The 18,704-nt window shown below is 38.3% G+C and overlaps 1 protein-coding gene across 1 annotated transcript in view; it reads right to left on the reverse strand.

The window, feature by feature from the left end:
* The window catches only part of jag2b (jagged canonical Notch ligand 2b), a 60,468-nt gene that overhangs the window by 23,538 nt on the left and 18,226 nt on the right, over positions 1-18,704 (reverse strand). Inside the window, exons 3-9 of the mRNA XM_073816638.1 lie at positions 18,228-18,282; positions 11,318-11,575; positions 9,410-9,470; positions 3,739-3,869; positions 3,046-3,165; positions 1,508-1,621; positions 1,332-1,442 (exon numbers count right to left, since the gene is read on the reverse strand). Coding sequence (XP_073672739.1) covers positions 1,332-1,442; positions 1,508-1,621; positions 3,046-3,165; positions 3,739-3,869; positions 9,410-9,470; positions 11,318-11,575; positions 18,228-18,282 — 850 coding nt within the window. The remainder of the gene's footprint in view (positions 1-1,331; positions 1,443-1,507; positions 1,622-3,045; positions 3,166-3,738; positions 3,870-9,409; positions 9,471-11,317; positions 11,576-18,227; positions 18,283-18,704) is intronic.

Below are 18,704 nucleotides of genomic sequence, written 5' to 3' on the forward strand. Positions count from 1 at the left end.
AATATGTGTGTGTGTGTGTGTGTGTATTTATATATACATATAAATATATATTATGTAAACACAATTTTGGATGCAATTAATCGTGATTAATTGATTTGACAGCACTTATTAAAATAATAATATAAAATAAAACAACAAAAATGAATTAAAATCAATGATGTTAAATTGATTGTGATTAATCACATTCAAAAAAAGTTTGTGATTAATCGGTTTGACAGCACTAATTAAAATAATAATAATAATAATAATAATAATAAAAGTTTGTGTTTACATAATATGCTTATGTATACTATTATATACATATAAATATACACAGTACACATACATATGTAACGTAAACAAACTTTTTTCAATTTAAAATAATAAAACAATAAAATAAAATAAAAATTAATTAAAATTAGTGCTGTTAAATCGATTAATTGCGATCAATCGCATTTAAAATAAGTTTGTAAACAAACTTTTATTTTGTATGCGATTAATCGATTTGACAGTGCTAAATAAAATAAAATAAAATGGAGAAAGGACAGGAGAGAGTGTCAGTGTGCTCATCAGAGAGAGCATAGGCTTTTCTTTATGCAAGACGGTAACACGATTAGAGTTTGATATAATCCAGGTCGCCAGATTAGCTGCTATTAGAGCGCAAATCGTTACAGTTTTAATACGGTCACAAAGGCACAAAGAACTGAGCAGCAGCCATTTGAAATTTGGAAGAAAATAGGAGGAAACAAAAACAAGAGAAATTCCTCCCTCCTTTCTTCTCGCTTTAGTCTTATACATATATTGTGGTGAATGGGGTGGAGCGGGGTGTGTAAAAGGGTCAGACAGGCAAGTGAAGAGCGAAGAGGTGGGGGGAAAAACCTTTATGGGCGAAATGGTGGGGGGGGCGAATGTCCAAATTCCAGCAGGGGACCCTGCTGTTGCTATGACGATGGAAACACAGCCCCATATGTGTGGTGGATGAGACCGAGGAGGTAGGATGTGGAGGGAGCGATGAAGAGTGTGAGAAATACCAAAAATTAAAACACTGGGCATCCTGGAGGTGAGAAACACATTTGCAACCGATCAAACACGAGCTCTGTGCCGCTAAAGTGGGATGCTTTGTGGAACGGGAGGGGTGGAGAAGCAAGGGCGGCCCATGACACACTGCGTTCTCAATTTGTGAAGCCAAATGCCGGTTCAAAGTGAAGACAGATTATGCAAATCCCCCCTGTCTCAGTGATGGGTATCACCAGGCTCTAATCCGGGACCCGTAAGAGCTCAAGCTACGCTCGCCATGCGATTAGACCCCGCTGTGCTGCAAAGATCCAAGACTGGCTTCCCCTGCCATATACCTGACACATCCCAGCATGACAAGCAGCCAAGCGGCACACTGGCCACAGCATCTGGACACATGTTGGGGAGGGGACGGGTGTCTGTGCTCCAGTCTGGGTCTGTAACTAGGTCTCCAGACGGAACAGATTGAGGCTGGAAAAAGATAGACAGGAAGGTGCATGAAAGGTTTACGCACCTTTAGCACATGTGGGGCCCTCCCAACCTGGTGGACACTGGCACTCAAATCCAGTCGGGACTTCGTGGCACGTGCCTCCGTTCGCACAGGGGTTGGAAACACAAGCGTGTTCAGCTGCAAAAACACAACAATGTGTCATAAAAGTAGACAGAAATGACACTGATAAAATGCAGTTGACTAAAATGGTACTGACTATCCATTCATCCATCCATTCAATATTCCATCTAATTATCCATTTATCCACGCATTCATCCATTTATCAGTCAATTTACAATTTTTCCATCCATGAATTGATTCATCTACTATCCATCTATTATCCACCCATCCCAACATTAATTCATCCATCCATTTATCAGTCTATCAATCTATTAAATATCTATCCATCCCAACATCAGTCTATCCATTTTTATTTCTATTCATCCATCCATCCATCATTTTTTCCATTCATTCATCCATATCCATCGTTTTTTCTATCCATCCATTCAACTTTCCATCTAATTATCTATTGATCAATCAATCTATCCGATTATTTATCCATTTATCAATTTATAAATCAATCCATTTACCCATCCATTTATCAATCTATCCATTTATCCATGCATGTATTCATTTATCTATTTATTTGTCTATCCATTTATCAGTCCATCTATAATTTTTCCATCCATGCACCCATTCCTTCTTCTATCCATGTATTAATCAATCTATCCATTTACTATCTATCCATCCATCCCAACATCAATCCATCCACCCATTTATCAGTCCAGTTTTTTCCATTTATCAATCCATCTATTTATGAATCCACCCATCCCAACACCACCCATTCAACCAACATCCATCTGTCATTTTTCTATTCATCCTCCCCTCCACCCATCCATACATTCTTGTTTTTCTATTTATCTAATCTATTCCATCTGTGTATTTATCAATCTATCCATTTGTCTATCCATTTATCAACCCTTTTATCAGTCCATCTAGCTTTTTCTATTCATCCATCCCACCCATCCATCCATCATTTTATTCATACATATATTCATTGTTTTTCTATCATCCATTCATCCATGTAATTGTCCATCTTATTATCCATTTATTGATTTATCAATTTATCTATCGTTTACCAAGGTATAAATCAATCCATTTACTTATTTATCATTCACTTATCTATTAGTCCATCCGTTTAGAGTACATCTACCAAATTTCGATCCTTACATCCATTTATCTATTCTCTAATGTATCCATTCATCCATCCATCCCAACATCAATCCATCCAAACATTTTAGTCTATCCATTTTTCCATTTATCAATCCAATTATCAATCCATCCATCCATCCCAACACCACTCATTCAACCCAACATTCATCAATTGTTTTTCTATCCATCCATCCATCCATCACTTTTTCTTTTCATCCATTCATCATTTTTTCTACTCATCCATCCATACATCCATAGTTTTTCTATTCATCCATCCATCTGCACAATATCATATAATTAATTGTTCCATGTAGCTCTTTAATTCACAGAATCCCCCATCAATCTCTTACCTATTTCACAGTTCTTGCCCGAGTACCCTTCAGGACAGGCACAGTTATATTCATCCGGTTCAGAGTTCATGCAGGTCCCGCCGTTGACGCAGGGATGGTGCGTGCCACAGTAGTTCAGATCTGTAAGGACACATAAAACAGTGAAACGGGGTACTTCTTGAGGCCATTGGGAAAAAACACTAACACTATATTCAGATTTTTAAAGCCTGCTAACATTTGCTCTTTGAATAAAAACAGTTGGCAGAAACGATTGCTGGGCTCCCAGCAGGCCTTGTAAGGCGAGGCCGTGCACATAAAGCTGGTAAATAAATAAAGAGAACTGTAGGCACCTCTCAGCCGCTTCTCATTCCTAACCACCTTCCAGGACGCACGCTGACCAACAGATCAGATATCCGAGCGCCACTCCAATCACAACCACAATATCCAGAGTGTGTGTCTGTGCGCGCGTTGTCACATAATGCACAGCCTGTGCTAACATTGCAGCCAACAAACCAGCTCAGTGTAAGATGCTGTAATTCTATTTAACACCACGATATGAATTTGCTGCCCTGGCACCTCGCAGCTAGATGTTCACAGGCTTAACGTATTCATTCTGATCTACCGCTGACCATTTTATGGGTCAATTCCAGGTTGACCTAAATTTTTCAAAAACTAACTAGGTCAAATTTTTAGTATGAGTATTTAGTATCTTACCTTTATCGCAGAGGAGGCCGCCCCAGTTCTTCTCGCAAGTGCATTGCCAGGGGTTGACACAGGTCCCGTGCAAGCAGCCGGGGTACGGCAGACACTCGTCACAGAACTGGCCCTGCCAGCCGTAGTTGCACCTGAAAACCACATTAAGGCGTTAACACTTAAAGCACCAAACCACCATGACATCTTAATGACAGACAGGAACAAACATACAGCTGCCCGTAACAGCGCTGACACCTAATCTTAGGACAAGGCGACATTCCGGGCGACAAAGGTTAAGAACACTTTCACGACCACGCACAGACGTGCACTCCCCCCCTCAGGGGCGTAGAGGGAAATGCTGCAGAGGGGTTAACTAATCATTGGTTTATAGCAGCACTCCGCTATTCCAAGGCCAGTGGTGCGCTCTCTCCGTCCCCCACCACACCCCTCACCCAGCTGTCTTGTCATTTCTGAGCAGGCTATTTTAAGACAGCACTCCTGCAGGAGAGGTATGGCCTAACTCCAGCTGCCGAGTGGAGAGACGCTGTCTGCATATCTCAACCTCAGTGTCTTGGAAAGAAAGAAACGGCACAGACCTAACACTTACTAGCCTTACAAATGTGGTACCATGGTACAGTGATAAAAATACTTTGGTACTCTGAAAAACAGTATTGAATGATTATCTTATTCATTTACCATGGGACTGACATGATACTCCCAGTAATAATATAGTCATTTATTAGTCACCCTCATGTCGTTACAAACCCATAAAACCCTTGTTCATCTTCGGAACACAAATTAAGATATTTTTGATGAAATCCGAGAGCTTTCTGATATGGTACCAATGCGTCATGCTACTCTCATGTCGAAGACTGACACAGAATAGAATAAATTGTTGAATAAAATCATTATTTTTGTTTTCTTGTGTACTCTCGTAGCTTCATAACATAACCACACATGAACTATTTTAACAATGTCCTTATTACCTTTCTGGGCCTTAAACGCGGTAGTTGCACTGCAGTCTATGCAGGGTCAGAAAGCTGTTGTATTTCATCAAAAATATTTAATTCAGGACCCCAGTGCCTCACATAAGCTCACAAGCATTTGAGGTGAAAGCAATGGTGTTTACTAACTAAATAAGGCAAATGTGCTTTTCGAGGAGGTGGGCGAAGTGGATTTGGCCACTGCATACACACCTGGCACATTCTCTGCATGGAGGCCTTGATCCAAATCCACTTATAACATCTCCAATGAGGTCTCTGAAATAGCCCCCCAGATCTGTGCCCAAGGGGCAGGCCAGAGGCTGGATTACTTACACCAGAGCACACACAGCCTCACGCTGCCCAGTAACAACCTTACTAGTATTGTATGAAAGAGCATGTAGGCAGCGGAGTGTGTGGGGAGAGTCTGAACCCTGCCTGTGCACGGGGGCGTTCAGCTCTGCCGAGCACTGCCAAACATAAGCTCACTCACTAACTCAGAGAAACAGAAAGTTGCACTGCATTTACTTCATGTGTAGGGACCATGTCCATTACAACCATAAAAACAGCTTAAACTTAAATCACAAGTGCATTTATGTGACATTTTGTTTCACAATTGTGACCCTGGACCACAGAACCAGTCTTAAGTAGCATAAAAATACACTGTATGGGTCAAAAATATAGATTTTTCTTTTATGCCAAAAATCATTAGGATATTAAGTAAACATCACGTTCCATGAAGATATTCTGTAAATTTCTTACCATAAATATATCAAAAAATATTTTTTGATTAGTAATATGCATTGCTAAGAACTTCATGTGGACAACTATAAAGGCGATTTTCTCAGCGTTTTGATTTTTTTTGCACCCTCAGATTCTTGATTTTCTAAAAGTTGTATCTCGACCAAATATTTTTCCTTTCCTAACAAACCACACATCAATGGAAAGCTTATTTATTCAGATTTCATATGATGTATACATTTAAATAAATAAAAAAATCTATTCTTAAGACTGGTTTTGTGGTCCATTGTCACATTTGATTCACTTAAAAGGGTAGTTTACTCAAAAATGCTGATCCAAACATATTGGACCCCATTGACTTTAACTGTACAGACAAAAACAGTTGAAACAATCTTCAAAAATGTCTTTGTGTTCTGTCGAAGAAAGTAATATGGGTTTGAAAAGACATGAGGGAGAGTTTAATTTTTTTTAGGTAAACTATGAATTATGCTAGATCTTTAACAGTTACTTTTAACCAGTTGCGACTTTGGTCAACAAAACCAGTCTTAAGTAGAACGGGTATTTTTGTAGCAATAGCCAACAATACATTGTATGAGTCAAAATGATCGATTTTTTTTTATGCCAAAAATCATTAGGATATTAAGTAAAGATCATATTCCATGAAGATATTTTGTAAATTTCCTACCTACATTTTTGATTTGTAATATGCATTGCTAAGAACTTCATTTGTACAAATTTGGCAATTTTCTCAATATTTTTGCACCCTCAGATTCCAGATTTTTAAATAGTTGTATCTCATCCAAAAATTGTCCTATCCTAACAAACCATGCATCAAGGGAAAGTTTATTTATTCAGCTTATGGCTGATTTTGTGGTCTATAGGTTGTATATTTAAAAATAAACTGAACGGTTATTTAAAAGAGAGCAAACCAAATCGAACACATGTCAGTGGCAACCTCAGTCCTCTAGTCTCCACCTCCTTCCTTCCAAGGACTATCATGCTAGTGACGGCAGGGAAGCGAGTCACCACATCCTGCAGGGGAGTGAGGCTCACCGAACTTCCCAAATACTCAAACTCTGAAATAACAAATTGGCCTCTGTTTCCTAGTCCCGGTTCCAGAAACTCTTTCTTCCAGGCCATCGAGAGACTTGGGTACATGATGTCCTCAAGCATGTTTTTGGCCCTAGCTTCCTCTGAGACGCTACTCAGAAAATACTCTTTGTCTTTTTGAAACCGCTCAGGTCTCAGAGTTGGTAAAGGAGGGCAGGAGAATGAGGGCAGGTATCTGTGCTCAGCAGTAGTAAAGGCTAAAAATTGAAGTGTGAGAGGTCCTTAAGTGCCTGAATGATTTGTTGTCAGAAGATTCCAGTATGTCATCATCGTCTAGAGTGACTTCCTGGTTTAGACACCTCTGGATCTGCTCATTCCCTGCCCTTAGACATTGAGGTTGTAGGTGGCATGAGTAAAAAAGGCTTTCCTCGTGCCAAAGACCAAGAGCTTTTCCTGTGGCAAAGGAAGAAGGCAGAGCTAAGCTACAGGAAGAGAACAAGAGGAGAATGCGATGTGGGATGGCGAGGTGGATTTCATGCTGAGCTCCAACACAGGAAGCATCAGAACTTCCTGTGACAGTAAGAGCAAAATACCACCATTTGACATAATTATCAAATGATGATAAAACAAGGTATGCTGGGACGTTGCTTTGGCCAACTTTCCAGAAAGGCCATGTGTGTGGCAAGGGAATGTTATAAGAGGTTGCTAAAGTGTTCAGAAAGTTTTTAATAGCACTGCTATGTTGTTTCAGAGCATTTTGGGTGGTTGATAGATCTGAAGAACCCTAGATATGACTCAGGACTAGGTCTGAACGATATGACCTAAAATCTAAATCTCAATTAATTGAATGTTTTACACACATACATATACATATACATATACATATGTGACCCTGGACCACAAAACCAGTCATAAGGTTAAATTTTACAAAACTGAGATATATACATCATATGAAAGCTCAATAAATAAGCTTTCTATTGATGTATGGTTTGTTAGGATAGGACAATATTTGGCAGAGATACATCTATTTGAAAATCTGAAATCTAAGGGTGCAAAAAATCAAAATACTGAGAAAATCACCTTTAAAGTTGTCCAAATTAAGTTCTTAGCAATGCATATTACTAATCAAAAATTACATTTTGATAGGTTTACAGTAGGAATTTTACAAAAAATCTTCATGGAATGTGATCTTTACTTAATTTCCTAATGATTTTTGACATAAAAGAAAAATCAATAATTTTGACCCATACAATGCATTTTTGGCTATTGCTACAAATATACCCCAGCGACTTAAGACTGGTTTTGTGGTCCAGGGTCACATACATATATATATATATATATATATATATATATATATATATATATACATATATAAATAAAACATTCATTAATCATAATCAAGGTAAAACGTTGATAGTTACAGATATGAATCAGAAAATTTTGTCCGTTAGAGGTTCTAAATTTCAGTTTCGATTATTTTTCGATTAATCTAGTCCTATTCAAGATTTTTTTGCCACTTGTATCATCTGCCAGATGAAAATTGTACATTGGATCCCTTAGTGTTACAGGAATTAAAGGGCTTCCAAACCTCTTGGATAGTTCACCCAAAAACTTAAGTTTTATCATTTACTCACCCTTATGTAATTTTGAAACCTAAAGATCATAAGAAACCTGAGAGATTTTCTGTCCGTCTATTGAAAACCTATGCAGAAAAAACACTGATGTTTCAAATAGTTCATAAAAACAATGTAAAACTAATCCACATGAATCCAGCGGTTTAATGCATTAATTGCAATCTCAACCATTAAATGCAAAGTCAAAATAAATCTGGTTTTCTCTCATCTTTTAATACGCTATCATGACTAAATTTACTTGTGGCATTAAAAAAAAAAAAAAACACATTTTAGTGCAGTATTGTTAACCAAGACAACAAATAGTTTTTGTTCATTTAAATAAAACTGATATTAAATAATATAAATATATTAGATGAAAAACTTAATTTACACTTAGAAATACTACCTTGTAGGGATGTAACGATATCATGCAATAATATTGTGATATAAAAAAAAAAAAAAAAATGAAGACTTGGAAAAAAAATTAAATTTTTTGGATTTTAAAGTAAATTTTTCTATTGAATGCACTTCATGCACTGTTAATTTTTCCATTTATGTTTTGTTAGGATATGACAAATTTTGGCCGAGATGCAACTATTTGAAAGTCTGGGAAAAAAAAAAAATCGAAATACTGAGAAAACCGCCTTTAAAGTTGTCCAAATAAAATTCATAGCAATGCATATTATTAAGCAAAAATTTACAGTAGAAAATGTACTAAATATCTTCATGAAACATGATTTTTACCTAAAATCCTAATGACTTTTTGCATTAAAAAAATAAAATAAAATTGCATAAGTTAAAATTTCAACTTGAGTTGTAAATGTGCATGTCACATTTTCACACAAGCCAGTCAGCAAAATCTTATTGACATCCAGTTTGACATTATCGCACAATGTTTTTAAATCCCACAAGTAGTAGTGAGTAATGCGATGCGAATATTCGCTTCGCTTTTGGTGTGCACACACTATTATGGGTTTAAGGCGACATGAGGGTGAGCAATTGGTGACAGAATCAATTTCATTTTTGTGTAAACTAACTCTTGAGGTAACCTAATGCCTTAAAGTATTTCATCCTATCAAATGATAATCGCTTACAACTTTTAAACACTCGAGAGGAAGTATAGCGTGATCAAAAAAGCATATTAAACAAAAACAGCTTGCACAAACAATGGCTTCAGTGCACTAATTAATTAATGGAAAGGTAAACAAATGAAAAGACCTTATCAGCATGAGCACATATGGCCCTGCTGAAATTAAGGAGCCAGATTAGCCCGGCCAACCGAGCATAAAATGATGCTCAAACACTTACTTGCATTCTCCAGGCACCGTACAGCCTCCGTGAATCAGATTACAGCCCTGCTTGCAGATTGCTGAGAGAGGAGAGGGAGGGAGGAGAGGTCAGTCTTGTTTGTTTGTGTTGCCTTACAAGAGCGACAAGATAAATTCATCATGCTCGCTGTGACAGAAGACAACTTTATGGCCCGAACACACATATAGGCTTGCCCCTAGCCGCCCCTGTTACGCCCACCTACTCGTACCCCTGCTCATTAGGATGGTGGCTGGTGATTTACTGCCTTTCTTTAGTGGGGTATATTCGCACAGCATCGGAGCAGAGGTGTTTAGGTTGCCTGCAGTGGCTGGTTAAAGACATCAAAAACCCCAGCATCACTCAAGATTAATTGAGCTAATGGAAAGTGTGACTCCAGGACTGCAGAGGTGTCGTTTACAACACAATCTCACCTCCAGGCAAAGGAGCAAAGATCACAGGGCTGTGAAAACACTGACAGCAGCAGGTCTCTTTACAGGGTGGTAAAGGGCAAGATTTAACAGGGTTTCTCTCAATACGCTTTAAGACATTAGCCAGCCCTAGTTCATCCTTCATGAAGGGCAATGTGGCTAATAACACTTGGCTAGATATTGCCGAATAAATCATTACAATTAAACCATTAAATGCACTCTCAAAATGAATCTAATTTTCATATATTTTTTCATATGCTATGATGATTAAATTTACTTGTAGCATTTAAAACACAGATTTTATGGTAGTATTGTTAACTAAGACTAAAATTGTTTTTGTTAATATAAAAATATTAGACAAAAAACAAACTTAATTTAAACTTAGAAATACTACCTTGTAGGGATGTAACAATAACAGAATCTCATGATACGATAATATTGCGATATGAAGTCTATGATGCAATATTTATTGCGATATAAAAAAAAAAAAAAAAAAAGACTTGGAAAAAAATACAAATTTGTATATTTTAATGTTTAATTTTCTATTCGAATGCACTTTGAGAGTTCAAAATTAAGAGTTAACTAAGAAAACTTAAGTCAGAAGAAAGTCACTGAAATGACTTGTACCTGAACTTTAAAGGGAACTCAACCCGCTTTTTAGTTGTGATATACTATCTCAGCCTAAATTACAATCACACTGGTGTTTTGAAAGCCGAACAAATTAGAATAGTTTTATATTATTGTTATTTCTATTATTTTTGCTTTAAACTACAGTTGGGAAATTACATATACTTCTTTCCTAACTTCTACACTTAAGAGAGATGTTTTGAATTTGGACTGCAGTAACGCTACCCATTTAAACCAGTGGCTGTCAGCAATTCATACTGCACTTTTAAGCTTTTATTTTGATGGAAACGGCAGTAGAGCTTCTATTTTAAAGCAAGACTCCAGCTTCTGTGAAAACAGGCTTACAAAACATGTCTTACTACAAATCTAGTGAAATGCTGTAATCACCTACCACAAAAAATAAAGCATAACTGATGGCCGTTGCGTTCCCAAACACGTGATAAACTCACAGCACATGCAATAAACGATTTTCTAGCCCTTCTGAGGCACGGAAAACATAGGTTAATGAGCTGATCACCTGAACTTCGCTTTGAAACTATCTTGATGAAGGGTTCGTTTGACAGATACAAAGCATAATGGGCCAAAACACAACTTTATATTTTCTACACTTTTTGCCCGGAAGACCGATAAAGTTTTATATTATATTATGTGACCACGATAATGTCCAGATGATATTCATTATATTGTTACATCCCTACTACCTTGTCAACATATAACTAAAATAACTACTAAAAATACAACTCAACTACTAAAACTAAAAACATAGGTACAATAAAAATCAAATAAACATTTTTTGGCCACAACAATAAACTACAATGGTAAATACAAAATACAGACGGTCAACATCACTCACCTGTCCGGCAGTCTTCTCCCATCCAGCCGTCTAGACATACGATATTTCCTGATGGATCACAGCGGTAATGGCCGAAGTAGTCGTCTCGTGGCCGGCACTGTTTGTTGCACTTACTCCCGTAGTAGTTCTCGTCACACCTGACCCGGATGCGGTACTCAATGTGGGCCGTGATGCCGGGGTGCCGGATGGACTGCCAGTGGTCTCCGGGATTCACCATGCTGGCGTGAATGTGTCGCTCGATCAAATTCTCCTCACCGGCTGAAAAGGTAGAAGCAGACACATAAATCACATATTTTGTTAAAATTTATATTTGCAACAACACTGTTATTACAGATGGTCAACTTGTAGTCCAACAAGTGACTATTTAATTCCTTAAGGGCGTACATTAACTTAAAGGCCCTAGACTTAATATTCACTTTAGTCTCATTTTAGTGTCATTTTTGTCTGCTATTTAGTGCTAATGATAACACTTTTTTATTTTAACAATTTGGTAATTATATAATAAACATATCAAAAAAATTCAAAAACACAACTTACTCACTCCATTAATTCACAGAGCAAAACTACATTCACACAACCAGTACAATGTGATAACAAATGGGTGCATAGATCAGCTGTAAGACAAGAGAGACAGGACAGACCCTGATTTAAAGCTATAAACTCGCTAGTGACTCAGACTATCCTGTCCCTGCCAACTTCCTGCCTCACAAATCCATTCAGACAAATCACAGCACAACAAAGACACGCACACATGAATGACACCACTGCCCAAACAAAGAGGTTTCAATCGGCTCTCAGTTAAAAATCTAAAATCAAGTACTTTGGGTGATTATATATATATCCCTTCAAGCCACATGTAAGATTTTTTTTATTAAAATATCCAAAAAACACTAGAACAGCGTTATATATTTTGCTGACTTGTGTACTAACATTATCCCAAATGTTCCCAAGAATGTTCAAATCCAGATAAATAAGCAATTTTAACTAGTGAAACAGACCGCTCCAGCATCCTCGTTTCGATTCCACGACTTTCAGCCCCACCGTGCTTTATACTACAGTGACTTTAATAAGTATTTAATACATTCACTCATCCATGAACATGATTTCTGCCTGAGTCTCGACGGATTGCATCGGCTGTGGGAATGAAGACAACTCTCATGATTCCAAACACAAACACAGTGTCAAACTATGCGTTTGTTTCTTTGTTTGTTTTGAATATGCACCCTCTAGCTGCAAAAATTGTGCCTTTAACTTGTGTTAAACTTTGTGCCATAATAACGCCTATTGCTTCAGCTGAATAAACAGAAGATTTAACTGCTTTCATTGATTCAACGTGACTAATAATCCCAAGACTATGACGATATATGGTTTATCGGAGTTCCTATTATTATAATTTCCATTATAATAAAGTACATTTATAATGCAATGCCTTTATCTCTGCTTAGAATACTATGAAATATGCTGTGTGTCTTATTCTGTGCAAGAAGCCACATTTCAAACACTCGACTGACGTTATGAAGTGAGTTTGAAGTAAAAACATGTTATTAAATGTGGTATTTTCACAGGCTTTCAGATGTAGCGCCATTTACTACACAGAGCTGTAGTTCACTGAGAAGCTACGCAAACAGCTGTCATTATCACAGAAATCATCTGCGATAATGAACGCAATATAGCAAAGCTTGTCAGTGAACAGATGTAGTATGTGCTACTACATCTGAAAGTAGGTGCTGGTGATTTACTACTGATCACACAACCAGCTTTACTGACAAAATGTGCATGACAATCGCCTTCGATTAATCATGCAGCCCTAATTTTCAGTTATTAAAATGAGGAAAAAAAGGGACCTAAGCTCTATCTAGGGACTAAACTATTATACATACTTAAGGTTGGGCCAGTAACCTGCATAAAACCTTAGCAACTGCATAAAAACACCTCTGCATCATTGCAGTCACTTCCACAAGCAAGCACCGTTTACATTTCTAGTGAGTTCTAGTCAATATCTAGTTCTTCTAATAAAATCGGTGATGTCTGGCCAGAGGGAGGGGTGCGAGTTTGACTGCTGTTACCAGGGAGATCTGGGCAAGAGAGGCAGGCAGAGGAAGCCACTGGTCTCCATAGCCGGCCACTTTCAGCTCTTAGCCCTAGCCGTCCTTGAAGGACCTGGATCCCACCCTAGAACTAATCATCGAGCACATTGTCCAGGTCCACTGGGACACGGACCCTCGACATGAATCCCTCCTGCTAGTGAGAGTGGTTAGCGTTCACATTAAGAGCTCCATTTTCCCAAGCGTTCCCAGCCTCTCTGCAAAGAAAGCAATCTTTATCGCTGTGGGATCGGAGACGGCGAACAATCACGGTGGAAACGGGGGGCCTGAGATTTCCTCTGTCCCGACGCGCAGAGCGCGTCCGCGTCTTTCTCCTCTTGCAAACACACATGCGGGGCGCACATACACATACCTTCCTCTCCGTCCCCTGACAATGTCGACCGAATTAAGCAACACAAACAGAAATAGCCCTGGCGCTTCCAGATAAAGAACAATGGAGCAAGCTTTTGCCGTCCCGTTCTGCCCAGTGTCTAAACACTGGGCAGTCCAGAGCCCTTCCTGCAGAGTAAACACAATGCTACAGGACTTTTCCTGCGGCCTGCATGGCCCTACCAAGCACACGTACACATACGAACCGTTCCGACAGATGTAACGGAATTATTTAAAGCATCCATAAAAAATGCATGTCGGCTAATTCTGTCAGTTCGAATCCAGAATCCCGAGATGACGTGACGGATTGTGCGGGCTAAACTTTATTCGCCCCGGCGAAGAAGAGTGAGAGGCATATTTTTTGCCCTTGGGTTTCTGACAGACAGACAAGGAGGCGTGGGGACGTGTCCGGTTTAAGAAAAGAGGTGCGGCAGCTCTGAGCGTTCACACTGCATACTAAACAAGTAGTATCAAACGGCATTGGAGAGAGGAGGATGTACTGGCGCTTTTGTTGCCAAGCCTTGCGTGAGTACAGACTGCAGATAGTCGCATCAGACAGACCTTGGCAGCGTTCTCTCTCTATGACAAGATCATTAATGTCTGGCACGCCTCTGTACTATGGGCTCGTGTGATAAATGAAGCCACTGTCTCAAACAGAGCTCTGCCAAGTCATTGAGAGCGCTCCAGATCATCAAAGAGAGCTCGTCAATTTCAAGCCTTTCTAATCGATGGTCACTAGAAGCTCACAGATGGTCTGGTGAAAACTTCTAGACTCATTTTTTAAACTCCAAAGCTAATTTCAAAGAATTTCATGTACGCTGAATAATTAAAACATATTTTCAGTTGTTTTCAATAATTTGATAACTTCACCAGAGCACAATATTTTTAATGTGCCTCTTCTCAAAATGTGATATTTATCTTGATTTCTCAGTTTTCTTCACACATCTTATATTTAATCTCAAACTCTTTGCTGGCACTGCTGTTGTAAACAAGTACAATAACATTTGAGGTGGTAGAAATCAACCCACAGATTAGTTTTTAAAAGATTAGCTTTGAAAGCAATAATATGTGATCCTGGACCACAAAACCAGTCATAAGTCTATCTTTATGATGGGCTTTTATAGTTAGAGACAAGATAAAAACTAAACAAAAGCGGAAAACCCAACAAAAATCAAAACAACACCAAACAGAAACTAAACAAAATCAGAAAACCAAAACAAAAATCAAAACTAGAGGTCGACCGATTTATCAGTTTTGCCGATTAATCGGCACTAATAGTTGATTGGCGGAACTATCGGTTATCAGCAAAAATTCTTAGCTGATAGTTTTTCCAGGTTGCGTTCTTTGCTGAAGCGGCTCACGCTTCGCTCCGCTCCGCTGTCATAAAATATGAGAGGTTAAGTCCTACCCCAATGCTTAATGTCAGGATTGTTAGCATTTATTTGCATGTTTATATCAAGCTATGACATGAATTTATGAATTTATGACATTTACAAATTACACAAACTTCTTTAGTAACAAACAAATGGAATTAAAACAAAACACAAACAAATAAAACTGAAACAATGTAAAAAAAAATCTGAAATGGCTACAACAATATATTTCAACAATGTTGTTTAAACTAATATTTGCCGCTTTTTTTGATCATTCTTTAAGTAAACATTTGCCCGTTTGGTGATTAAATAAACAGTTTTAGACTTCCCCTTGAATTACACGCGACGCGTCCTGTGTGTGTGACACCTGCGAGTTGTCCGCGCAGCGCTGCACTGCACTTTTGGCCGGTTTCATTAAAGGGTGGGTGAAAAATGGATTCTCCGATGCATCGCAATCCTCTCTTCAATGAGCTTGTGATTTCCCCGCATATGGCACGTGCGCGCTAGAGACGCGGCGGGCTTCATTGCACAGAATTTGCACTGTGAGACAAGTGCGGATTGATTGACAGATTGACTTCCACCCGCAGTGTTTCACTTTAGATATACCTTCATTTCGCTTTGTGTTTGTTCGTCCTATAAAGCTCGATTGTGGATTCGGTTAAATGCACTTGCTTTTTCGAATACTTTTATATGAAACTGATGTACAGTACACACAGTCAGTTATGTTTTCAGAGCAGGACAAAACATCTGATATATCGAAATAGATCTTTGCATTCATTGAAGCCTGTGAAAGAAATAAAAGTAAATTTAGCACGAAATAAATTTGATATAAACTCTAATTAAATTGAATCTTAATTTTAAGGTGGAGGTACTGACATACAGAGATTCCAAATATAAACAAAAAGCATGCAAACTGCAATTTTACATGTTGTTAAAATGTAAAGATTCCCACCCCTTTACAATGAGCCCATTTGTAACATCAACTAAGATTGATGAAAGCTGTAGAATAGAAGTGTTGTTCCTTGTTAGAGTGTTAATTTCAACATTTACTGATATATTGTTAAATTTTGAAGTTTATTTTGTTAACATTAATGAACTATGAAATAACTTTAATGATCAATATATAATTAATATTAATATTTTTATTAATTTACAAAGTATAGTTTAGTACTTTTAAAAAAATCGTAGAGCACTATTTTAGTTGCCTTTCAGTATCCATTTTCAAAAAACTATCGTTTAATTAATCGGTAACGGCCAGTGTGGTCAGACCTAGCTATCGGTATCGGTAAAAACTAATATCGGTCGACCTCTAATCAAAACATCAACAAAAACAACACAAAAATCAAAATAACACCAAACAGAAACCAAACAAAATCAGAAACTCAAAAACAAATAAAAAAACAACATACAAAAATCAAGTAAAATCAGAAAACCAAACAAAAAGCAAAATACCAACAAAAATCAATACCAAACCAAAATCAAGCAAAATCAGAAAACCAAACAAAAAGCAAAATACCAACAAAAACCAAACAAAAATTGAAACACCACCATACAAAATCAGAAAAATCAAACAAAAAGCAAACAAAAATCTAAATAATACCAAACTAAAATCAAGCAAACAACAAAAAGCTAACAATAATCAAGCAAAATCAGAAAACCAAACAAAAAATAAAAAATAAAAACACTAAACAAAAACCAACTAGAAAAAAAATTAAGCAAACAAAACACGCACGCACACACAATTTTAGCCAGTCTGGAAAGTATAGCCCAAGCACTGATTAAACAAGACCAGACAACTGCGGTGCGTCTCTCTGAAGTCACGCTAAACATACTCCTGATGAGCAAACACCATGGAGAAGAGGCCTACAAGATGCTTGAGTCACTGCAGTGAGTCAAACAAGCATCCTCTGGGCCACTGTTTTAGGCTGACGTTGCATGCAAAGATGAAAAACGAAAAACAGGACGTAATGACTTCAAGCAGAGAGAGCGTGTTTGCATTTGGAGATTTACAGACGCTGAGATATACAGTGATTCCACAGATCACATCCGCAGATCAAAGCCAGACTCCCCCTCCGTCTCTGCCGTTTTACCAGCGCTCACCTTTCTTTCGCATACGTCGAATTCCTCCGCCTGACCCTTTCCTACCGACAATTCCTCAAGCCAGACAAAGGCGGCGGGAGAAAACAGGATACAGCTGTGGAATTATGGTGCCAATGTTGTTTCCCCAAGATCCTTAGATGATGGAAGCCCCCCAAGAATCAGGGTTAGGGGAATGCGGCCCGAGATGTCATATTCAGGTGAAATTTGAGCTTAAAGGAACTAAAATTAATTGCGTTTCTGCTTGCTTGTGAATCTGATCAACCAAAGGAATACCAACAATCAAGCATAATCACGCTGACTGTGCCAAAACCTCATTTCTGTAATTTATGTGTATGACTCAACACTTAAGATCCTCAGGACATTTCACCCAGCGGCTACAATCAACAAAGGTCTTCAGATGATCAGGTTTATTGTGAAATCTTGGTGGACTTGCGTGCATTACTGAAGCAGGTGTGGAAGACACAAGATTGTGCTCGTTTGAGCCTTAAACTGCATATTCGTTTGAGGTTCCCAGTTCTGGAATGCTTTGGAAGCTCAGGTAATGATTCTTGGGTAAGCAACACATCATCGCAATATAACTGTCAAAAATTATGAGCCCCTGCTTAGTGTGGTTGAAAACATCAAACTCAATGCATTCCTCAAACCCTCTATATCAGTACCTACATGAAAACTGACAACTTTTACACTTAAAGCCCACAACAAAATCCTCAAATAACCCCATACGTGCTCAATAAAACCCTGACACGCCCTCCCCCACGTGACACGAATTCCCCCGTGCTAAAATTACAACACGTCAGCGGGGCAACTTCCACGCGTTCATCTCATCCTCAAGTATCTCCACATGTGAAGTCATTCTCTAAAGTGCAAAACTATAGACTAAGAATGCTCAACAGCCATTATGAACATCAAACCCAGCCCAGAAAGGGCTACTTGCAGCAGCAAATCATACAGAGAAATACTCACTGTTTTGAGTGGAGTTATCCCAGTCCCAGGCTTCCAGGATGAGTGTGTAGGATCGCTGAGGAAGAAAGAGAGAGAATATCATTAGAAGATGAAATATTAAAATGCTACTGAAAAAAAGAAAGAAAAAAAAGAAATGGCACATCTCCAAAAATACAGCAAACAAAATCTGAGGTGGCAAAAATTGTGCCAGACAATCTATGCAGTTTTAATGCGCTTTGGATTAAAAGCGTCTGCTAAATGTTAAATGTAAATGTAACACAGAGCGTAAGCGGTTTATTGAAATCCCTAACCTCAAGCATGAGCAACAGAAATAGCAATGTTTGTCTTAGCAAATAGCAAACAGCACTAATGAAATAACAGAGATGCTAAAGCTCCATTACAGTCCTCTCTCATGACAGCGGGCAGCATTTATAAGAGTTGAGTTACGTTACACTCGAGATGGAGGGAGGGGGAGATTTCCAGCCACACCTTGGATGT

This window comes from Garra rufa, chromosome 13 (genome assembly GCF_049309525.1).
Source record: "Garra rufa chromosome 13, GarRuf1.0, whole genome shotgun sequence".
Classification (NCBI taxonomy): Eukaryota; Metazoa; Chordata; class Actinopteri; order Cypriniformes; family Cyprinidae; genus Garra; species Garra rufa.